Genomic DNA, 24947 nt, shown 5'->3' on the forward strand with positions numbered 1-24947 from the left:
CCTTGTTAAATTAATTTGTCTTTCTATCTATGCTGTCGAACCTGAAACAGCGGCAGTAATGACGTTTCTCACGTGACAAAACGCAAACGGAAGTAGGTCGCGGGAAGTCGCAGCGTCGTCTCGCGATGTCCTGATAGTGGAACAAGGCAGAAAATGGATGCTTGTGCTAGCAAGCCAACAGGATAATTCCAAGTGTTAGTTGGATAATAGTCCACTTTTGTCGGAGGTATGCGTTCTGATTTCCACGTGGCGTCCACGCAAAACAACACACAGCCGTTAAAGGTTAGATTTGTCTTAGTACATTAGCGCATCCTCGCAGTTAGTCGAGCACCTAAGCTGTTAGCCAAGCTGCTCTGTAATGTCGACTGCTTTACTCGTCTGCTCAACTGCTTTTTTTTTTGGTGGAATTTCAAAGTATTTGTGGTCAGGAACGCTCCACTTCCTTTCAAATGGCGGGAACTCGATTGTGAACACGTAACTACAATGCATTGTATTCATCATTTGGTTAGTCAAATGTCTTGACGTTTCAGATAATGATTTAGTTAACGATGATTAGCCGATTTGCCATGTTGTCACCTTCAGAAGTGAAAGCTACGAGCTACCGTCTTGCGACCCCAGAAATGCTACCCACGTTAGGTATCAATGGGAAGTATGGGCCCACAGTACACAGCCTGGACTACCTTGCATATGTTGAGCAGTCTTCTCAAATACCGACCATAGTCGTCTGTTTTGACTATCTTACACGTTCAGATTTTTAAGAGTTAATTTGATTATGTTTCAATTTATTTGGGGAAAATCCATCTGGCGAAATTTCATGTTATTTTCTTATGGTAAACACAGCTGACATTTCAGAAGTTCTCTTGTGAATGTTAATGTATCTTTTTCAGGCCCTTGAAGCTTCAAATTTGCATGTTGGATCAATTATGAATATTTGAGGCAATATTTGATATGCCTTTCTAGAGAAAAAGTAAAGTGATATGTGACATAATTGAACTTTACGATAGAAGTGACCTTTGAGCCACTCAAAGAGCTAAAATCACAGAAGCCCATGTGTGTTTAACGAACACAAATATACATAAATTATGTGTGTAAAATTTCAAAGATTGAATTACATGACACCAGCATTTTAAGGAAGGTATTTTAACAGATTTTCCAGTGAGACATTGTTTTCCTGTGACAAATATTAAGAAAGTTATGACCGCTTAAAATCAGTGGAAATGCATTAATCGAGGTTGAGATTTTACTTGTGACCCCACCCTGTTTTTAAAAGAATCAAAGCTTCAAACGTTTTAAACTTTTTAAAATCTTTATCCATTTATAAAAACTGCTATCCCTGAAATGCTTGCTTAACACAGACAACACATAATGATAGCTAATTAGCTAATTCGGTAATTCCCATCACCATGGCAAATGATAGGTAAGTCTCAGCATAACGATTTGAAAATTCAAATCAATATTGAAATTTTTAACAGCACACAATGTACACATGTGAAGTAATATGAACATAGTAAAACACAGCAACTAAGGAAAAGTAATTATTGCCCTACATCTTATTATTATTGGTGCCATATGTTGTAAGTAGGCTTTTTTGGGGGTTGTCAGTTACAAATTTGGGAAATGTTGACTGACCTGGTAACCACGTGTTACTTGATCTTTCAAAAAAAATGAAAGTTGTACTTAAAACGATGACACCTGTCTGACGTCATTGTTAGTGGTTCATTGCAAAATGCAGTTCGACACGGAAAACCGCGTTTCTGCTGTCGCTCAAAATGCATGATCATGACTGTGGCTTGTTGAGTGACCTTTTTTTTTTTAATAGCCAATCAGTGGCAAATACACCCAAGCCCACGTACATGGCCACGCAAATTGCTAGGGCCACGTGTAAATGGCTGAAGGACTGCCCAGGTTGGTCTGCAAGTCGTACGATCCAACGAGAACCTGGTTAAAACGCTGCCACATGTACGAGTTAAAAATGATGTCTAAACAACTCGGTCCGGCCCGTGAGACGCAATACGAACCAAGAGGGCCTAACCTCCGTCCGTCCTTGCAACACAAAGTACACACTGGCCTGTACATTCAGACATCCACTGTCATCAATGATATATGTGAGAAGACTGGTTATGTTTGAAAGGAGAAAGAGTGGGCCCAATTTTTTTTTTTCCGGGCCTCCTACTCCCAATCGTCGAGCAAAAGTCACGACCAACCTTTCCACTTACCTTCATTCCCTTTTTCTGGAACATCATTCTTGTTAGCATGAGGTGAATAAGATGCTTTTTTTTGCACCCATGTGGTTGAGGACCGAAGCTGGACAGCTGTCAATTGGTTATTTATTCGTAGTTGTGCCAGTATGTACCTTCCTAAGTGCAGTGTAACTTTTGGAGGTATGCTGAGCATCAGTCGCAGGTAGGTTCAAGGATCCATTCAACTGGAGTTTCACAACTTTCTTGTCTATCGTCCTGCTTGTTTATTACATTTAGCTAAAATCACATCCTCAAAGGACAAAAGGCCTGGCTTATCTGAAGTATGACATTTCTGGACTGGATTCCATCTGTTGGGATTTTTAGACTTTTTCTTTATGAGTAAGATCACAGGACAGGCACCGTTTTGAATACTAAACGGTAGGTAGTGGAGTGGAGGATGAGAATGAAAGTCTGACTGCTCAAAGGGAGAGTTGGCATAAAAAAAAGGTCTCACTCATTCATTTGTCATACACTTGCAGATGCACTCATTTAAGGCTCTCCCGCAGCCTTATAAAAAAATAAAGCTTCAAAACACACATTTATTATTACAGGAACACACCTTCATGAATAAGGTGTTTGCAAGATATTAGCAAGCCTGTGATGAGTGCAGGGTTCCTTCCACATTAACACGGGCCAGGTCTCAGTCTTCGACTGTGCAGGGCCACTCTACGCTTCAAGTACACATTTAATAAACAAAAGGGATGAAATCAACACATTTTCACTTTTTAAAAATATATAATAGTCGTTATTTTAGGTTTTGTACCCTCCAGAAAATCTGTGATTTTGTTTTGTTTTTACAACCACTTTTTTTTATTGACAAGGAATGGCTTGAACAAGATATAAAGCCTAGAAAATGCCAAATGTTAAATGTTCAGTTGAAAAAGAAAACTATACAAAAGTAATGTTTTCTTAAATAATACTGTATCAAGACACTCACTATGAAATAATCATTGAAATTCGAAGTATTCTATAATGAATATGCAGGGCCAGTGCCGGTTCTACTCGAGCGACCACCCAAAAGGCTTAACTTGGACCCTGGAATGTACCCATGAGTGCTTGACTAATGAGTGACACCTCGGAAATCACGTTTTTAATTTCTGATCGGTTGTATTTCCTCGGATGCGCTGGTTTCTTCTACAGTAAACTTTTACTATTCGTGGCCTACAGGGACTTGGCTGGCCCGCAAGTAGTGAAAATCTGCATTTAATTAATGGCCATTTATGCATGGGGAGAAAAAGTCAATTGTATCTGCTTTTTATCATAAGATTAAAACTCACATAATGTCAACATGAAATACTCTGACGTTTGAGCAAATATTAAGGCCACCAAGGTGAATTTTAATTTGTCATCACTTTGACATACGAATTGTTGAAATATTCAATTTTAAATCTCAACATGGCAAAATGTACGTCAGCATGCTGAGATGAAAATCAGGGATGCTTGGCACCATGTTTTTTCAAAGTATCAGTTCAAGTAGTTACATTTGAGTACTCACCGTGACTTAGTACAGACCTTGATAATGTTGAAATGTGTGGCAATTGTGATGAAAGTTTGATTTTAGTCAAATATTGTGCAAAAACAATACGGATAGTTAAACTTGGCATAAGCTTTCTCAAATTTAACACTTAAGAACCTTATTGACATTTTGAATGTCTGACATGTTTGCGCACATGCATTTAGTCATGAAATAATATTGGCCAGACAACTAAACTCATTCACAATTACAATTACACCATTGACCCTGTGTGTACATTAAACAAAAGTCGACTTTTCCATTTCTTTAGGGGTGAGCGATTGTGAATCAATGTAGTGTGTTTCTCCCTGATGAATTTTTTTTGTGAACAAGCAAATTTAAGCTAAATTGAGCTTTTTTTGAAGGGTTTTGGATGGTGTGAGACTACCGTATTTTTCGGACTATAAGTCGCACCGGAGTAAAAGTCGCACCAGCCATAAAATGCACAATAAAGGGGAAAAAAAACATGTATTAGTTGCACCGGAGTATAAGTCGCATTTTTGGGGGAAATTTATTTGACAAATTCCAGCACCAAGAACAGACAAACCAGCAACAACAGGCTAAATTATATGGTATGCTAACGTGACATAAACACAAACGAGGAGCTGAGAACGGGCCTGACGTAACATTAACAGTGATTCAAATAACTATAACATAAAGAACACGTTTATCAAACCATCTGTGTCACTCCAAATCATTAAATCAATCCAATTCTTCGTCCTTTGTGTAAACAACGTCGTGTGTGCGGTGCGCCGCTGACGTCGGACTCGTCGTCAGTTGCAGTTCAAATTACTCCACTGGCCCATATATCTAGATGTAAACTATATATCAAATAACGATAATATAAACAACAATTTTACCAAACCATCCGTGTCACTCCAAATCATTAAATCCATCGAAATCTTTGTCCTAAAAACTACCCCCCCCCCCCCCCCTGCTGCCTTCACGGCCTCCCGAGACAATGTGAAACTACTAATAACTAACATAAATAACAAGTTTGTCAAACCTGTGTCACTCCAAATCATCAAATCCTTCAAACTCTTCATCCTCCGTGTCACTTACAAAATTGTTTTTTCATTTCGCTATTTTCGCTGAAAATAACATGTGAAGTGAATCTACTTCACAATGACAATAATGATGGTGTGAATGTGTGTGACAAAAAAGTGTTAAAAATTTCTCATAAGTCGCTCCTGAGTACAAGTCGCACCCCCACCCAAACTATGAAAAAAGGTGCGACTTGTACTCCCAAAAATACGGTAATTTTTACTACCACTGCAAAAGCCACATCATGCACATGGGCACACATACACTGCCGCCATTCTGTCCCCTCACATTCACTCGCTTTTTGCCATTTTTTTGACAAATTCCTCTCCACTCAGTTTTTTTTTTCAGCCCATACAATATATTCCAAGCAAGTTGATAATAACACTCCATAAATTTAAGTAACAACTGTTATTCAGCTTTCTGCCGGACTTTTAAAGTGAGTACCGTAATTTCTGGACTATAAGCCTCACCTGATTATAAACCTTACGAGCAAAAATTAGGGGAAAATTTGGGTTATTTTCATAAATAAGCCGCGCCGTACTAAAAGCCGCATGTGCACATGAGTTATTTACAAAGAAAGACGATACACAGAAAGCCTTTTTAAAGTTTTAATAACATACCTTAACATTTCTTTCCAAACACTGCCTGTGACGCGGCAGTAATACCGCGGCACCACGGAAGTAACACAGCACTAATAGGGCTGGATAAAAAAAACACACCGGTAAAAGTCACTGAGATGCGGCGGTAACAGAGCAGCAACACGGTAGCACAGCACTAACAGGGCTGGTTAAAAAAATATAACCAGTCAAAGTCACTGAGAGCCGTTTTCATCTTCCTCCTGTGCACTGAAACCATTGAAGTCTTCCTCCTCAGTGTCCGATTGGAATAGCGTCAGATATACTTCGCCACACACTTTCTTAGTCTCTCTTTCGTTGTCGCTTTTATGCATTACTTCTAGCTTTTTCCATGATGACGGTCTGTTCATGCTAATTTTATTCACGCACAAAGCGCCAAGTTATATTAAACTAGCGAGCTATAGGTATAGCTCCAGAGTATACGTGACCAGGAAATAAAGAAAGAAAAGGGTGACGCAACAAGATGTCACCAACAATAGGCTCCTAGTGACCGGAAGAAACCTCTATAGTGCATGTTAAGAGCCAAATTGACTGCCTTTATCTTAAAAGTGGCATCATATGCATTTCTTTTGTCCCCCCCAAATGAGGGTTTGTGTATAAAAGCTTCCTTTCTTCAGTAATGTCCGTCTTGATCTCGTTCTGTCTCTTCTTTGTGTCAGTTATATGGCACTATTTGCCTGGCGGATGGACATGCCATCAACACACCACTCTTCTCTCCAGTGACCGTGTCACATATCCCTCTGCCCAGCAAAGCGGTGCCGCACAACAGCGGCCCACAGCCTTTTTACGAGTGTATAAGCGATCACGAAAATCATGAAAAATCCATAGATACACCGCATCGGACGACAAGCCGCAGGGTTCAAAGCTTGAGCAAAACGTAGTGGCTTTTAGTCCGGAAATTACGATAACTACTTCTAAAGTTGAAATCTACTGCTTATGTTCACCTTCTTCTAAATATATTCAACTCAAACATGAAGTCAACAAAATACCACATTTAATTGCTCAATGGTCAGATGAAAAAAGAGCTTCTGCTTTGTTTTAGAAGGGACATGTTAGATAAGCACAAGTCTTATCTAAACCTGCTCCTACCTACCATATTGGATCAATATACATTCCTGCATTGCAAGTACAAAAGTGAACACTACATAAATACATACATATGGAATAAAATATAGTGCTTCTTTTTAAAATAAAGTGTTTTTAGCGTCATTTGCATTCAAGCAGATGTTTGAGATGCACGAAGCTGGCACATAGCTTGATGAATCTAATCAATTCCATAGCTTCATCCGAATGAACCCTTTTCACAATGCAGTTGCCAGGAAGGGAGGCAAAAAGTTGACTGACAACAGTTAACCCCGACTTTGCTCATTTTGTGACGGAATGAAGGTCAAAATTTTGGTTTCTGAAACATTACGAATAACCCATTCGTATGCGTGAGGGAATTACTCGAATCAATCAGGGTCTCCTCATCAAGACCGCAACAGATGAATGTCATGATGCAAATTGATGTCATTTCCGCTTCTTACTTTCTCCCGTCAATAAAGGGCATTGTATTCACATCTTTCACCACGTCAGAGTAATGAAGTAGTGGATTTCCTCCTCCCTGCAAAAGTGTGGTGTTGTGCTGTTGTTTTTTTTTGTTGCCATCTTTGAATACCTCTGCTTGTGTTTGGTTGAAAAGACCCAAGATTTCTTGCGGGTAGAGCATTCAGAGAACACAAATGATTGCTTCCCTCAAATGAAATGTTCCATATGGGTTTACGCGACCAAATTATTGGGTTAGAAAAGGACTTACCCAGGGGTCTTATTTGGGTTTTTAGAAAAACTGAATATGAGCATGGCCCTACCCAGCCAGAATATTGGAACCAGTTTTGAAACTGGGCAAAGGGCCACATACAGCCCGGGAGCCACAGGTTGATGAGAGCCAGTAGTAAGATAAATTACGGTTTGCTGGTCCCTGGTAAGAATAGGAGATTGATCCTATGGTGAAAAAAGCAGGTGACGCATTTGGCTTGAGCGCACTTCAAAGTCGTTGGTGGCTCGCCCTTTTACGGTTGCCTTCCCTGCCTAATGGGATACGGGGCATTAGAACCCTTCACAAATAATCCTAATTTTACTCACGTAAATTGATCAACATATGAAAATTAGCATATGGTAATTTCGATATATTGGGGCTCTTTTTTTAATTAATATAACTCGTTGGATGGTGTGCTCAACATTTATAGGTTCACAAAGGGGGTCTATGTTGTTATAATATACCGTTGCACTGATATACATAAATATATGACGTGCATAAGAGTTGGAATGTTGTTACACATTTTATGTTGTGTCTCTGATACACATACGCACATACACACACGTATACACAAACAATTTATAGTGTTAACTTCGAGTAGTTTCCTGCATCACTTCATTTCACTCATGTGCTAATAAGTAATATACTTTATTTTGGACAGCCTTGATTCATTCCAATGGATGTCAGTGGGAAACCAATGGACAATAATGCAGGCTCAGGTAAAGCATCTAATACTATTCTTCGTTGATTGGCCGATCCAAATGATTATGAGTTGAATAATCTGTATTTTTGGGTATTGTGGTTTATTTTTGTAGAAGAGCAGCAGAACCAATCAGGAGCTTCAGATGATAAACCGGGATTGTCCCAGCTTAGAAAATCTTGGGGTTTCAGGCGATCAACTTTAGCTCGACGTGAGTTTATGGAAGAAATTGGAGACTTAAACCACAGCCCTCCGCCTCAACGACGAGTCAGAAGCCGTCTCGCACGGCGAACGCAAGCCTCCAAAGACAACAACGCCACCCAATCTCCTCAAGGATCTCGGACTATCTTAGAAGACCTTGATTGGTCCGCTTCGTCCTCACCTGTATCCGAGGAGACAAAACCGCCGGTAACCTCTGTGGAAGGGTGTCTCGATCCAAACATGTGGCAAGATTTCGGGTCTGCTTTTCACACCGCTTTCACACTTCTTGGTGGGGATGAAGATTTGTCCGTGGAAAATTCTCAAGATTTGCCAGTCCCTGATATTTTGGGAGTCGGTGATGCCACAGAGGACCTTCCTGCAGAGATTGTAGATGACACAGAGGTGTCGGAACTCAGGGGACCTGCAGACAAGGACGGACCTACCGTTTCAGGCCAAATGGCACAAAGGGATGTCGAGGATGTAATTTTAATCTCAAGTCAAGAAGAAGATAGCGATGACATGCCTTTGATACAAATCAAGGAGCGGTTGGACTGTAAAGGCACACAGGGAGCCAGAACCAGAGCAGGTGGAAGAGGAAAAGCTCGAGGAAGGGGGAGGGGGCGAGCAAAGGCTAAAAGCAAAGGAAGGGGCCGAGGAAGGGCTAAGGCATCGGACCTTGAGGCTACTGGGGCAGATGATGAAGATGACGATGATGTCATACTTGTTAATCCATCGGATACGCTCTCATTTCTAACTCCGAGTCCTGTTGCGCAAACAAGCACAGACTTTATTCTCATAGGCACAGATGCCGAGCAGAGTAATGACACAACTCCGGGCCAATATAATGATGCACCAGATGAGAGGGAGGGGAAGCAGGGCGACAGCGTCATTAAAAATATTACCGAACGTTCAACCTTATATGACGTCAAGGGTTCCGACCCCGATGCTCTTTGCCGCATCTGTCGGCAAAAACACACCAAAAGGTAACTTGTGCGTCACAGGTCTCCCGAGCAGAGTTGTTGCTCCCGCTCCAAATGATTCGTTTAACTTCCTGATTTGCCTTCATTTGGTCCCGTCTCTAGGTTCATGATCTCCTGCGACAGTTGCCAGGAGTATTTCCATGGCGACTGCGTTGGTGTCAGTGAGTCAGAAGGCGGTAAAGAGTACATTTGTACACCTTGCACGACAAAACAGCTGAGCCACCCCCAGCCTGAGTGTCACTCCCTGAAAGATCCAGAAATTTCTTCCGAGTGTTTGTCACTCAGTCCTAGTGAAGAACCAGAGGGGAAAGCGGAATTGGAGTCCCTGAAGGTTCGGCTTTAATTTGGATTCTAATTGTCACAGTGGTGAAGAAATTCCCCACTTCCCCTAATCACGTATTGCTGTTCCAGTTTCCGCGCACACACCATGGCCGAATATGTCTCATTGAATGACGATCAATTTTCAACGTGATTGTTGTATTGTTTCAAATTGTCCTATTGAAGTCCGGTCATAAGATGCCAATCTGGTTTCAGAAGACTGTAAAGTCGGAGGTGAATCAGGTTCCTGCAATAAAGCCTGGAACCGAACCTGAAGGGGAGATGAAGGCAGATTGTTCTGGTCCACTATGTATCGGCCCGGGATGCTACAAGCCAGCATTGCAGGAATCTGTTTATTGCGGCACCGATTGCATCGTGCAGCATGCTACTGTCACTATGAAGTCCCTCTCTGACACTAAGGTGGACACTCCTAGAGAGCAAGTGCAAAAAAAAGCCACACCTGTAATACCCATTGCAAAGGTAACTCACTCAAGTCATTTTGAAATCAAAATATGGTTTCAACAAAAATGTTTAACGAGAGAAAATGTCTTCCCCTTAGGCTCAAAGCACTATTAGAGTGTCTGCGAGGTTAGCGGCAAAAACTGAAGAGTTGCTGACGGAAAGTGATGGAGCGCAGACGGAGACTCCGTCATCCATAGCCTGTGACCCCACCCTAACAGGTGTTCAGGCCTCTCCGCAACCATCACCTAAGTTTAACACAGCGTGTATGTACCATTCGCTACTCATCATCATCACAAATCATACATACAGAAGCCTATGGCACGAGTAACACAATCATGCACACTTATTCAATTGGGGTCATTACTTCATGACAGGGGTCAGGAGTTGGTAAGTATATGACAGTTAGGTCAAATGTAGCTCAGGATGTACAGGAACACAATCTTGATTTTTTTTGGGGGGGGTGGGGGGGGGAGGTGTGTGTGTGTGGGGGGGTGCCTTTGCATTTCAAAGCACATTAATTTAGACACGTTTTGTGAAAGTTGAAAATGAAAAGGAAAGCACAGCAGTGCTTGTTGGGATTTTATCCAGTGAGCTTTGAATGGATTCCAATTCATGTCCTAACACTGGGCAATCGTAAAAACATGTCACCGTGTCTCACCTGAAGAAATATTTGCTTTTCCCCCCCAAATGACCGTGTTTATTGCTCAAGTACAGGCCATTAGCAGCTATGTTTTATGATACCAAAGTAGCACCACAGCTGTTTGTTGTCGTCGTGTGTGCGGGTCTTTGCGGGAGAGCGCTTATGCCATAAAATGGACATTTGACAGTCCGGTTAGTGATGACGAAAACTGAAGTGAACAACAGTAGAAGTATCGACAGCTTACTGCAACGTACTTTAAGCTGATATTTCCACGTTTGGACACTTCGTACATGTAAAGCTCGGCTTAATGTGAGGAAAGCGGTAGAATTCTTTTTCAAATTCAGCCGCATGCTAGAGTATCCTTCAGACATTATTCACAGAAATGAGTCATTTGACCCCAGAATACATCTGGGGTCACCAACTGGTCCTCCAGACCTTATCCAAGCTTCTCCCACCCTTGTCGGGGTTTTTTTTTCTTGGTTCTGCAGCTTGCACACTGCCAACGCTGCTTCTCATCGTAAACAAGCTCACTTTCAATCACACATCATCGTTGGGTTTGTTAGGAATCCTCGAGGAGGAGGAGAGTAAAGTTGCGATCCATGTGACAATGAATGCATTTGGATTTTGGTTACTTTGCAACAGCCGTCATGAAGTCGTCCTTTCTCTGCAAAGGAAGTTTATTTTCTCCACAAGTTGCAAACTTTAAACATGCAGAGGATCGGTTCAGTTGGCATTCCCTTGCCGTCTTTTTTCCCCTCACATTTTTTTTACACACTACAATTCTTTGAAAGGAAATTTAGCAAGTGGTCTAATAGCTGCAAACACCCCCACCTACCCCCACCATCCTCTATAAAACACAGAAGAGCAACACCATTGACTGCAAGAAACCACATCACTGAACAGTGTCTTGACAGCGAGCCACCGGTCACACATAAACGCAATTCTCATCGCACATCAATTTCATCTTGACATAACAGACCACCCATCTATCTCCAAGGTACAGAAAACCAGAAACACAACAAAACACACTATACAGTGGATTGGCCCATTTGATGCGTACATCCACTTAAAGCAAGAAACTGCCACCAAATCGTTTATGATCTCCTGGAACAGTCAAAATGAAATAATTACATCACAGATCACATTTTGAGGCAAACCTGGAATCAATCATCAGTCACATCTTTGCACGTCATGCTACTGGTGCCTTTTGAGGACACAGTTGGGTTCCCGACTGAGCTCTTGGTTGGCCGAGGGCTCCTCTGTGGGTGCAGGCCACAGATTTGAACAAGTGCCCGTTGGGATCAAGGGCAAGCGAGACGTACATTCTTAAAAATGCAATGTCACCACGACACACGCTGACTTGCTGCACATGGGAAGTGCAACACGAACAAACATGACTGTTCTCGAGACATGGCTTGCGAATTTGGTCCTTATTTGTTTTTTTCACATACTCTCCATGTGTACCAGGTCTTCTGGTGCTTGGCTAAAATGCCTCCTTGCACTACACACACTTAAGATCACAAACATTGCCTGTCCCTGTAAAGAAAAAAAAAAGACAACCACACATCACTATTACGATCAAAGGAACCCTTTATTGATGGAATGATTGTTTTATAGGGAAGATGTCATAGGTCAGTTGAGCAGCAGAGTGACATAATGGGTTGCACGTCTGCCTCAAAGGTGACAGGTTTCAAGGTTTGAATCTCAGCTCTGGTATTCCTTCTATGCCGTTTGCATGTTCTTCTCATGCCAGCATGCTTTTTCTCCCGGTTCCCCTGCTTTTTTCCATGTTCCCCAAAACGTGCATGTTTTGTTTTAACGGAGGACTTAAAGTTGCCCATAGATTGTGAGTTTAAATTGTCCTGGTGTTCCCTATGATTGGACAGGCTCGGGAGTACATCACAGACGCGCACACACATGTACATACATAGTCCACGTACACAAATAATGAATACATAAAGAAAATGAACCAATTAAAATGAGGCATTGCGTTTGAATTGCGGTTCAACACAATTATTTTAAACAGTTTCATGAAACTTGACAAAAAAAACAGTATATCTTTAATATTTGTTTGCACAACTTAACTTTATGAGTCAGTCACTGGCATGTTTCAGTTCCTCCCTAGGTCAAGGCTCATGGAAGACCACTTCAGAATAGTCCAATGTTTTGCTCATGGCCATTCAAAAGTAATTTTAGCTGTGTGTTTGAAATCATTATCCTGTTGCAAGATACATGACCTGTCACTGAACACCTTTCTGACATCGGGCAGCACGTTTCTGTTGAAAATATCTTGATAGTCTTGGGAGTTCATTATGCAGATTCAAGGCACCCTGTGCCATATGTAGCAGCCTTCACATGTCACCGTCATGACCATGATCGTTTCTTGGTAAGCTTCATTTTTCCGTCCGTGGACATAGTCAAAGTCCATAGGACATTTGCCCAGAATCTTTGTGGCTTGTCATCATGCTATTTGGAAAGTTCCACTTTCTACTTTTATTCTCTGGTCCATATATATACACGATGCCACCCAACAGCATAGTGACTGACCGTCACCCTTTTAAATAGTTTGTAGACACCTGCATTGCTATTTAGAAGACACATCATGAACATGTCAAATGGTCAAATTGATTTTATCCTTCTGTTAAACCATAATTCAAAACCAATGTTTTTTTTATTTTAATCCCATTTACACATTGTTTTTATTATTTTGTTTTAACCTCTGTGCGTTTTAATTTCGTCAAAAGAGGAATACCAACAATTTTCTTCAAATGTGTACATGCACACACGCGCACACACACGCACTTACCCCCCCCCCCCCCCCCCCCCACATACGCACGTTCTGAGTGCATAAAAACGCATCCAATGCTTTTGTATAAAACAATTGAAATCTTGGCATATGAAATGTATTTATGGTCATTGCATCTAGTATCGTTTCAATGAAATGGCTTAAAAATGACTCAAGCAAAAATATAACAGTGTTACGTGATCGCCCTCTAGTGGACATAAATGTTACGCAACCTTCGATGAAATCTGATATGTATAGTTGATTTATAAAACATACGTTGTCTATTATCTACAGTTTAGAAGGTCTTCTGCCCAAAATGGTAGTACTAAAATATAATCATCCATGAAATTTAAAATCATTTTACCAAATATACGCAATTAAGATAGCATTGTATAAGTTGCATACTGGGAGAAAGGCTGTTTTTGAATGTTGTGCCTCAGTAATTTCTTAACTGTCAGGGAAGCACAGACTGCTGGCTCAACTTTGTGTTTGGAAAAGGTGAATTGAGTGTTTTTTTGGCTACAGAGCAGTTTACACTCTGCAGGGCTTCTATGAGGTCTTGATCCAGATGCCCAATTTGCTGTGTTATTTTTAACAAATTTGTAAATTCAGTATTAACAAAACCAGACATTTAAAGTGAGCAAAGTCATTTTGTCAGATATCAGGTCATTTTCAACAGATTATAAATACTATTTAAGTATTCTGAGAGTAGGCCTTTTCATTCTTAGCTCTTTTGCTTTCCTATACGGCTGAGATTTGCATTATTGCGTATGATCAATCAGGTACTATGATATTCATCAGTCTATGATTAAATGATCTCAGCTTCCCCTATTAGATGTGGCACCATGCCATGAGAAATAGCAAACTTCTAGATTCTGCTTTGTTGTAATCTAAAATCTCCACTTTTCTGCAATGATGTGGTTTCTTACTCCCGCTGAGATTTATTTTTAAAAATCACACTAATTGCTTTCTCGCACCACATACCATTCTAAGTCATTAATACGTATGTTATATTTTAATATTATTCAAGGGTTAAATTGACATTCCGTCACCAATTAATCTCAGTTTACTTGCATCTCTGATTCAAAATATAGCAAATTTTTTTTGACCAGTTTTATTGTAATATCATTAATGTTGAAAGGCCACAGACACGCTTCCAGACATACACACACCATAAGTAATTATTGTCAAGATGGCATTTGGACCTCATGAGGAACAGATGCTCCAGCAACCCATCTATCCATGATCTGAACTGCTTGTCCTACCCAAGAGCTTTACTTTAGAACAGTGGTGGCCAGTTGTTGATTTTTCAGTCTGCCATATGAGCAGTTAAGCTGTCAGAGCTGTCAGATCAGCAACAGCCGAGCTTAATGCTGCTTACTAATTGTTTTCGCTGACACACGTTGAACTCGGTGTGGCTAAGACCTGTTGCTCAGTACGGAATGTCTCTATTGCCATCAAGCAGTGATACTCACACAATGTCATGTTTTTCCCACCCGACAGCTTCAAAAGAATGTAAACAAAAAGACACTGAAACTCCCCCAAAACAACTTTCAAAGGACCCCTCCACAGACACATGTCCCTCACTTCAACCTGGGTCGGAACCAGTTGTACCACAGAGTACCCCTCATAACATCACGATGGAGTCCACAAAAAGATACACTTCAGTTGAAAGAACTGAAGGATCAGATCCCGCTGTACCTCCCAAAAGAACAAAATCCGCTCCAAATCCGGCCTCAGAATCTTCAACCACATCTGAACACAATTCGACGGGGAGTGTTTTGAACTCTTTGGCAACGTATATAATACCAAAGAAGCAATCCGGACTTCAGCCGTCATCGAGCCAGACGGTAACCTCTTGTCAAAAGCCTTCGGCCCCGACCCTGCTGAGCGAGACCCGAAATCTGCCCGTGCCACCTGCACCAAGTGCGCCGCCCTCCAGACCATCTCTGCCTAATAACCAGGTCAGACAGAGCATCCAGCGCTCCCTCACAGGCATTCTGTCCAAAAGGTAAGTATATTCAGCAATACCAAAATCGACAGGGAAGGTCACAATTGGTACATAACATATCGACTCGCTCTTTGTTTGTCAAGGGTTTGTGACTGTGAGGAACTGACCATGTCTGAAAGTGATGCTGTCAAGCTCGTTGCAAGCATTGAGATGGAGATGTTCGACATATTTCGCAATACAGACAGCAAGTACATGAATAAGTACAGAACAATTATGTTCAACTTGAAAGATCCCAAAAATAAGGTTTGCTCGGTTATTAAGTTGATTTATTTTTTATTCATTCATTTATTTTTTTATTATCTCAATGGTAGACGCTGTATATAGAGTAACAATTGTTTATTTATTGATTGATTGATGGATTGATTGATTGATTGATTATCTAGATTGTAGATGCCGTATGTAGAGTGATGAGTCACTTGTTTTTTTTCTCTAGGGCTTGTTGTATCGAGTTGTGCAAGGAGACATCAGTCCTTTCAGACTAGTCAGGATGAGTCAAAAGGACATGCAGGGTACCAAGGCCCCAGACAATGTAAAGGACACATCATATACCCATATCTGCTGCCTAAGAAAAATAAGGCGGGCAGTGCAAATGAATAGTGTCCCCCTGTGATAAATAAAATCCTGTTTGTTTGTAGGTTAAAGATGAAGCTGCCAAAGCATCCGGTTCGTTGCCGCAGCCTGAAGCTGTGAAGGTTGATCTTTCCTCTTTAAACATCCCTAAACCCAAAGCTGTGAAGGTTGATCTCCCTTGTTTAAACATCACAAAGACTGAGAAAAGACCAGTAAGCAATGTGAGCATTTATCTTATTTCAAATATGATGTTTTGACATAATTCTTGTTATAATGACATTTCAGTAATGTGATTGACTTCCTGTGTTGAACTTTTTCACCCTGCAAACAGAAGAAAAGTCTTCCTACTCACATTCTCAAGAACAAAACAAGTGAGCCAACCAAAGGGAGCGCATTGCCAGATGTTCTTACCTGTATGCTTAAAGACACTACCTCAGAACACAAGGCTCACCTGTTTGACCTCAAATGCAAGATCTGTACAGGTGAATTCAACAAATCTGTTCTAAGTACATCCTCCAATTCTTACTTATCTTAAATATTTTCTTGCTTTCTTTGTTTCAAAGGACAAATAGGGGAAGACGAACCCCCAACCAAAAAGACGAAAGTGTCTGAATCAAGCACTAAACATTTTTCACGGTGGAGAAAGTCTACAGGAGACGACTCACCTCTACGAGCACCACCTGACTCACCCGACACACCGGATTTTGATTATTCATCATCCCCTATGTTTGACCCATCTTCCCGTCTTGTTATTGACACAAGTGACTTTGCTGCGGTTGAATCTCCTGCCTCTCCCATTATGGATTCTCCAGCCTCTCCCACTTTAGAGTCACCTGCTTCCCCTGTCATGGAGTCCCCTTCTTCCCCAGATACTTCTAAAACGTCATCAAAAAGATCATACACGCCCGTTGTGATTCCGGCCGTCTCCACAGTGACGATTACGAGGCGTGACCCCCGCACTGCGGCCAATAGAAACGCTGCTTCTTCGTGTAGCGTCTCTGGTCCTACAAATACATTGAAGAACCAATCAGCACCTTATAATTCTCTTAGAGAGGATAGCTCTGCTTCATCATTTGTACCTAAATTGCCCGTTCCACCAACAAAACCATTACCAAAATCTATCCTAATGAAGCCGTCCTCTTCGGCTGATCCCCGACTCTATGGCATGTCCTCAAGGTAGAAACATACGCTTATGATGTAATCATATTTGCTATGCGTTGTAAAATTGTGTGAAATGGCTGAGATGTGAGTATGGATTCGTTTTGTTGGATTGTTTTCCAGAAATGTCATCTCTCAATCTCCAAGCAGTGGTGAAACGTCACAGTTCCTGGCCAAACAAGAAGTAATGTGGAAAGGCTTCCTCAACATGTTGACTGTATCTAAGTTTGCTACCAAGTGCTATTTGGTTTCAGGATCTGCCGAAACACTGAAATTGGTAATATTTTGAAAAGGTTTTATCCTGTCAGCTCTGTCATTGTTTGTCACTAAACTATATTTACATTTCTTTTTACCTGTAGGAACTACCCGATAGCATTGAAATTGGTGGACGAATCATGCCTCAAACAGTGTGGGAATATGTTGCCAAGCTGAAGACCAACATTTCAAAGGCAAGCATCATAGGCACTCAACCCCAATAGTACTGAAGCAATGATCTTGTTCCTTCATTTTAGCTGTAGATGTAAAAATGCTGATATTTTTCTATTTACCGTGATTACTGTATTAGTCATTTGTCTTATGCAACATTATTTACATGAAACATTTTTCTGGGTTGTTTTTGTGTGTTAGGAGTTATGCGTGATCCGTTTCCATCCTGCTACAGAAGAAGAAGAGGTGGCATATGTCTCACTCTTTTCGTACTTCAGCAGCCGAGGGCGTTTTGGTGTAGTTTCCAACAACAGCCGTTCCATCAAGGATGTCTACATTGTACCACTTAGTGGAAAGGAATCCGTTCCATCCATTCTGCAACCCCTTGAAGGACCAGGTGTGGTATTGCTCAAGACGTGATATAAATCTAGATACTTTTTCTCACTAGTCTTTTCTTCATCTTAACTAGCAACATATTGTTTGCATGGTTGTTTAATGTTTACGTACTGTTTCTTTACAGGACTTGAAAAGAACCGGCCCAATCTTCTTCTTGGTTTGGTAATTATCCAGAAAGCAAAACGTTTCGGAAGTGCACTTCAGGAAATAGAAGAAAAGAAAACAAAAGTTCTCTCTAAAGACCTTATGTGGATCCCAAAACCTCCAGTCCTCTACGGTTCTGACAAATTGGAGGTTTTCCAACCCTATGATCCTGAGACCCCTGCAAGCACAACCCCACCTGACTCGCCTCCTTGTCCTGGGTCAACCTCAAATTTTTCGTCCAATGCAGAAGGACGCCCATCACATCTGACCCCTTTTAAACCAAACCCCACCGTTTCTACCAGAGCTCTTGCTGCATCCACCCAGTCCGCATCCAGTAGCATCTCTGATACAAACGTGAAAGCCCCCAATGTTAAACCACGATCAACTATCTCGGGTGCATTGTTTAAAGATAAGAAAACTCCTGACGTGGTTTCTAATGAGGAACGTTGTACTACTAACATGTCAACGATGAGCGCGAAGGTAACTGTGTTTTCTGGCTCAATGATGGATCCAATTGTTCAACAGTATGGACAGAAATCTAAAGTCAAAGATATTCAAGTGGAAGACAAATTTGATCGCCCTTATGACCCAGAAGAGGAATATGATCCAGCACGAGGATATAAAACTGTTTCTTCACAGAGCAAAGGAAAAAGTAATTCGGGAGAGCCTCCATTAACAAGTGCTGTGGATGATGATGTGGCCTATGATCCAGAGGATGAGACTATTTTTCAAGCTGTCCAATGTGAGGCAAAGAAGACAAATCAAACTAAAATGTCAAACCCTCCATCGTCAGTTGCAATTCCCGCAACCGTTGAAACACCGTCTTTAGCCAAAACTCCACCCCAAACTTCGTCTCTCACTTCCGTTCCACAGAACCTTCCCATAGGTACGGTCGTCGTCTCAGCTGCTACACTGACTGAGCAGCAGCGAATGCTTGAGGAACTTAATAAACAGATTGAAGAGCAAAAGCGGCAGTTAAAGGAACAGGAAGAGGCACTTCGTCAACAAAGAGAGGCTGTTGGTATGTTTATGGCACAATTTTCTGCTAGTGATTCCATGAAGTCTTCTCCCTCCAAGACTCTGCCTCTCAGTCAAGTCGCATCCCTTCAAAGTGGTACGATCCACTCAGAGTCCAAACATTCAGAATCAAAAGATTCAAAGCCGGAAGAAGCCAGCAGTCTAACAGAGCCTGCCGCTCTTCCCGGCAAGGAGTCACAAACTGATAGGCAAAAAGACAAAAAAGCCATTTCTTGTTCAAATATTACACCAGTTACAGAACAAGCTGAAGTATCAGACAATGGAAACGAAAATGACAAATCTTCTTCTGCCGGTGAGATTGAAGATTCTGATGTACCTTATGATCCAGAAGATGACCTTTTCAATGAAATCCAAGAGGATGTGTTTCAAGGAGGCACAGCAAATTTTCAGGATTCCTTTTTACCCCAAAACTACACAATTTCACATCACAGCAGAAGGCATAGGTCATCACCAAAGAGACGAAGACATCGTGAAAGAGGCCGCTGCAGAAGTCCATCGAGCCAACGTTCTGTTTCACGTTCCAGGAAACACAGAGGAAAAGATAGACACAAAAAAAGTGAAAGGGATAGGTCAAAGCATAGACGAGACCACTCTGAACGGCAGGCGCGTCACCGTAAATCGCACAGTACTCGGCACCATTCCCATGATCGTAGGAGGTCAACGTCCTCTCCCATGGAAAATGATTTGATTCCACAAGCACCTGAAGACTTCAGGGTATCCCCTAGTCCCACTGAGAAACAAATGCATGTCCCTTTAAAATGTCAGTTGAACCCAGATGCTGGACAACTTGAACATACAAGGGCATTGAATACCCCACTTTCTATGAAAAATGAACATAATTTAAAATCCAATAGGTCTGAAGATTTTTCACAAGAAAATGTACCCAATTTAAAAGTTGAAACATCACAACAAGCAACATCCAATGATCCTTTACAAAACAAGGCCAGTGGGCTTGAGAATGCAGTTCATGTTTCGTCTCCACAGGTGAATAAACAGCCAGTAACAAGTGGAGATAAATTTGAAAGTTCGATTCCTCTCAGAGAAATTGACCCTCCCATTCGGGATTCCCCTGAGAGCCCTGATCCCGATCCACGCTTTGTGGAACCAGGTGTTGTAGATAATAATCCCTCAGATAAATCTCACAAAGTCATATCTTGCCAGACACAAATTAATAACCTGACACCAACAGTGGAAGCAGCAAAAGATTGCCAGCTTTCTGTAAATGAAGCAACTTTGGTGAACAAACAACATTTTGAAGCGACATCAAATGTTAAGAACATTATTTTGAGAGCGCTTAATATATGGGGTTCAGATTCAGGAGAGCGAAATATGACAAAGACAGAGAGCGAGGGTCAAAAGTATTCCGAAATATTGAGTCAAGGGGGTGGACCTTTAGATACAACTGTGGAAATAAGCACAAGTTCAGGCCCAGAAATAAGCCGTGTTTTAAAATGTCCAAGACCGGGTAGTCATCCAGTGCAAGATCCTGAAGTTCCTAGTCTAAAGGTAGATCCGCCAGAACAACCAGCATGCAAGGCAGGTGTCATGAATATTGGGGGTTCTCAAAATCAAGACAGGATTTCAGATTTGACAATAAAAGGTAACCCCGGTATCAAAAGTAAGACTTTGCTTCAGGATTTTCAGAAACTTGGCAGAGATGTAAATATACGACATCAAGAAAGTACTTTAATGTTGAATTCATCCACGTGTTCTGACGACAGATACCTGCAGACAGCATCTACATTATTGTCAGATGAAAAGCTAAACATTGAAAAATGCTTGAAAGGAGACAAAGACATATCCATGCATAGACCGGGACTAACTATAAATTATGGAAATGTTCAGTCCAGCATTTCCTCTACGGGACAAGACGTTCGATCTGCACACCATTTCAAAGAAACACAGTATGATATTAGGATTGAAAGGAGTGTGCACAGTCTTGACATGACAATACTAGAAAACCGACACGGTATTAGACAGCAAAATATAGGAGAAATATGTTCGTTAGGGCCTGGTCAAGGTTTTAGTCGTGGAGTTGACTCACATGTTTCAGACAGAGGCATTAGAGAAAGACTTACAGGGAGCAATGATGTAAACGTTAAAGGAAATAACAAACATGACCAATGTCCGAAGAGAACTAATGAAAATAATGCTCAGCAAAACCAATATGCGATTTCTAATATTCAAAAAGCAAATTGGAGGGCTCAAAGAACCGGTATGGGAGTTAACAGCAGTCAAGGTATAGAACAGTTTGAGTGCAAGACAATTGATTGGGATTGTCCAATTGGAGATTCATTAGGAAAAGGGCAACATGGACCAGATGAAAGCAAAGTCCATCAGCCTGGCTGGAGAGGTACGGCAATGGAAAACCAAGGTCTTGAAAAAGGAGTCGGTATTGGTGTAGACCCTCGTGAACCACAGGTTGAAGTGGGAGTGCCAAATGTTGGGCCTACAAAGCACGATAGCAGAGGACCCGGTGGTTCACGTGGCACTGGACCTAGGGAAGGGAAAATTCATCCTAAAAAAGAAGTTGCAGTATCTGACAGGAGAGAACTGGGTGGTCCAGATTTCACCAGACCACGGGGTGATGTCAGAGGACCCAATATGTGTGACTGGAATGATCCCGAGAGGTTATGTACTGACACGAGAATTCCTTTACATGATAGAAGAGGACCAGGTGGTAGCAATTTCAGATCACAAGAAATAAACATTGAAAATCCAGCTATGGCTGATAGTGTTCTTAGTGGAAGAAAACCTGATATGGAATTTCAAAGGATCGGCACAGAAGGACTTGCAGGCTCACATTTCAGTGGGCCCGGGAATGAAAGGAGGAGGGAATTTCCAATCAACTGTTCTGCCATTGACAGAAACAGATCTGAATGTTCTAAGTCTAGGGCGATAGAGCCTGGCAGAAGAGAAATGGGATTGCCAAGAAATAATCAGCGAGGGCGCGCATTTAAAAGAAGTTCAATAGATGGTCATGTGCCTTCTGCTCCTTGGGGAGATCGACACGTTGATGAGTTAGGCCTTGATCGGCTCGAACCTAGTAGACCAACTTGGGACGCTCAATCAGAAAGAGGGAATCCAAATAGGGAGGTAGTCTTGCATGACTGGAGAGAACCAGATATTAGGGGACCAGGACCTGAAAGAAATCATCCAGGGCCCGATAACAGAAGACATCAACCATTTATGGAACATAGAATGGCTGAAGGAGGAGCTGAAAGAAATCATCCAGGGCCTGATAACAGAAGAAATCAACCATTTATGGAACATAAAATGGCTGAAGGAGGACCAGAAAGAAATCATCCGGGGCCTGATATCAGAATTCAGCAACCATTTATGGAACATAGAATGCCAGAAGCAAGAATTCCCATCAGACCAGGGGATGAACATTTGGGTCCAAACACAGATTTCCCCGGACCTGATAGGAGACATCCCGATAGGCAAGAAATGAGGTACGGCAGTGTTTTTTCCGATAGAGAACCTGGCCCGGATAAAATGTTTCCCCAAATGAGGGGCCCAGAGTGCAACAGGAGAAGTCCACCTTTCAGAGATGACTTGGAGTATGAGAGGGAAGGTCAAGATTTCAGAGGGCCAGTATGCGAAATTAGAGATCTCCACATCGAAGGCTTGGGGCCTGACAGACGAGAACCAGAAGACAGTGACTTCCAAATGATGAATTTTGAGAGAGATCAAGGGGGACCAGGTCCCAATTGGAGAGAAAATGGACCATCGTTCATGGGACCAGGAAACAGGCATAACGACAGATCAGGTCGAGATGGTAGGCAAGATCAAAGGCATAGAAGGAAATGTGAGTTCGAAAATAGTCATCAAGCCAAATGGAAAGCAGCAGATTGCAGATACCCAGCACCAGATTGTAGAGGCGCAGACGCTGAAAAACACTGGCCAGATGAACGGGAAACACATTTTGAAAATGATTGGGACCATCATGATGACATGTATCCTCAACCTTTTCCAGAGCGTAATGATGATTTTGAATCTAATACCGAGGGGCCTTTTAACGCTCACAGGGGCCCTATGATGAGAGAGCGAGGGCACATACCAGATCAGACACCTATGCTTCCTGGGCCTAGAAGATCTTATGAAGATGATTGGGGTGGTCCTGGGTTTAGGAATCCAAGGCCATTCCAAGATAACGATGATATGATGTGTGCTAGACCTGACAGATTGGGACCTGGAAATGACTTTAGAGAGTCTGGTAGAGGGGTTGCTGAGCCAAGATGGGGATCAGAAAACATGGACTGCAGACAACCAAGCAATGAAAGGAGAGTTCCAGGCATTGGTTCAGATCGTTTCGGAGTTCAAGAGGCTGACAGGCAGTCACGAAGACCAAGAGGTCCAAGCATGGAACGTCCATGGCCTGAACATGCTAAAAACAATTCATTCCAAAACAGAAGAGAAGTTGAGATGCAAGACAGCTACGAGCGAAGAGGAATGGGAGACGCAGATGGTCGATACAATGAAAATCCATATGATGAAAGGGTTGGTGATGCTAGAAATTTACATCCGAGAGCAATAGAAAGCAAGAGGGACGATTTAGCGATTAATTGCCCTTCACCAGGTCACCAAGGATCTGAACCTGATTTTATGATGCAAGACTCTGACATGAGAAGATTTACTCATAACAAAATGGATATGAGGGGGGCACCTGACAATCCAAGACACAGGCCGGGTGGGTGGGATACAGACACTGAAGTCCCGATGTGGACTCGAAGAGGCGAGGACAAGAGAGGCCCAATTTTTGACTCGAGGGAACCCGATTCTAACATAAGGAACTCAAGACCGTACAAGAGAGGATTAGGCATCCGAGGTAGGGGTCTAAGACCTAAGTATCAAGCAGTCCGTGGTCCTCAAAGGGATAATTGGGGTAGTTCAGAAAATCCACGAAGTCAAGCGGAAATAAAAACTCCAAAGCCTCGGACTGCCTTGCTGCCCACTCCAATTGTAAGCCGCTTAGGCTTGCCAAATCACAAAATGAACAATCCTAACATGTTGGGCATAAAACAAAATAGGCCACCTGATTAACAGGTAGTGGAGTAGAGGTAGATTATTTCGGCAAGAAAGACAAAAGCTCAAAAAGGTCTTGCTGAAAATGACAGAGCTAAGCGTAACAAAAGTGACAAATCGCAAGCTAATAATTCGCGTCCAAAAATTTAAGAATAATCATAGTATTGGTTAATGCTTATACAGACAAAATTGTTTTTGTAATTCTGTCAACCAGAACGATATATAAGTGGGAAGAGTTCATACCTTAATGAACATTTAACAAGCTCTAAATGCAAAATCAATATGGTGACCACAGAGTGAAATCTCACCAGGTTTTTCTGTTAATATTTGTCTTGCTTGTTTCAGTTGTAAAGTTATTGAAGACCATTGATGATTCTCTTTAATTGGGACAAAATGTGTCTAATCCACTTGTAAAGTCAGATGATGGAGCATTTTCATGAAGATTTAACAAATATTTGTACATAATTGTATATGTTTAGTTTATAGTGTATATGTTGCTTCAATTGATGACCCTTTTACAACAAAAAACAATAAAAATGGACCCACTTTTCATCTTGGCTTTTGAACCTTTTTATTATATATATATTTTTGCCCTGTGGTCCTCCTGCGTGTACTTTGCGTGCCCTTTATTGTCCATTGTTGAGAGCTTAATTGTTTTCTCTATTTCTCTGTCCTGTCTCCTCTCACCCTAAATTAATTAATGGGAAAAAGTGATATTGAAAATGGAAATATATATACATTTTTTTATCCTACAACGCCTATTGAATATTCTAGACATTAAACACAACCTGCTAAATACTCTAAAGGAATAGAATAAATCTGTTATTGACAAAATGGTACGGCAAAACACCCAAAATCCTAAT

At 41.6% G+C, this 24947-nt stretch overlaps 1 protein-coding gene across 4 annotated transcripts; it reads left to right on the forward strand.

Moving 5' to 3' along the window:
* Positions 1-114: 114 nt before the first annotated feature.
* LOC148402211 (uncharacterized) lies at positions 115-24636 on the forward strand. 4 transcript variants are annotated; one of them, XM_088367422.1, is made up of 16 exons: positions 115-226; positions 7889-7946; positions 8043-9111; positions 9211-9439; positions 9643-9906; positions 9986-10151; positions 14817-15324; positions 15408-15567; positions 15758-15853; positions 15960-16115; positions 16226-16376; positions 16458-17070; positions 17176-17329; positions 17412-17501; positions 17680-17875; positions 17999-24636. In XM_088367422.1, the coding sequence occupies exons 2-16, from the start codon at positions 7904-7906 to the stop codon at positions 24100-24102; spliced, it is 9999 nt and encodes a 3332-aa protein (XP_088223548.1). In that variant the 5' UTR covers positions 115-226; positions 7889-7903; the 3' UTR covers positions 24103-24636. The 4 variants fall into 4 exon arrangements, with proteins under 4 accessions (XP_088223548.1, XP_088223541.1, XP_088223565.1 ...); XM_088367415.1 differs by having other exon boundaries at positions 125-282; XM_088367439.1 differs by having other exon boundaries at positions 125-282; positions 9986-10106.
* Positions 24637-24947: the final 311 nt, after the last annotated feature.

The sequence above is a fragment of the Syngnathus floridae genome, chromosome 2, assembly GCF_059516105.1.
Source record: "Syngnathus floridae isolate MCC-2025c chromosome 2, RoL_Sflo_1.0, whole genome shotgun sequence".
NCBI classification, from domain to species: Eukaryota; Metazoa; Chordata; class Actinopteri; order Syngnathiformes; family Syngnathidae; genus Syngnathus; species Syngnathus floridae.

What these genes read in the sequence shown, in the direction of transcription:
- LOC148402211 (XM_088367422.1), top strand. Translation starts at nt 7,904, where the DNA reads ATGGATGTCAGTGGGAAACCAATGGACAATAATGCAGGCTCAG. An exon ending in ACAGGCATTCTGTCCAAAAG is followed by an intron (nt 15,325 to 15,407) that starts GTAAGTATATTC and finishes TTGTTTGTCAAG; the next exon opens with GGTTTGTGACTGTGAGGAAC. An exon ending in CTGCCGAAACACTGAAATTG is followed by an intron (nt 17,330 to 17,411) that starts GTAATATTTTGA and finishes TTTTACCTGTAG; the next exon opens with GAACTACCCGATAGCATTGA.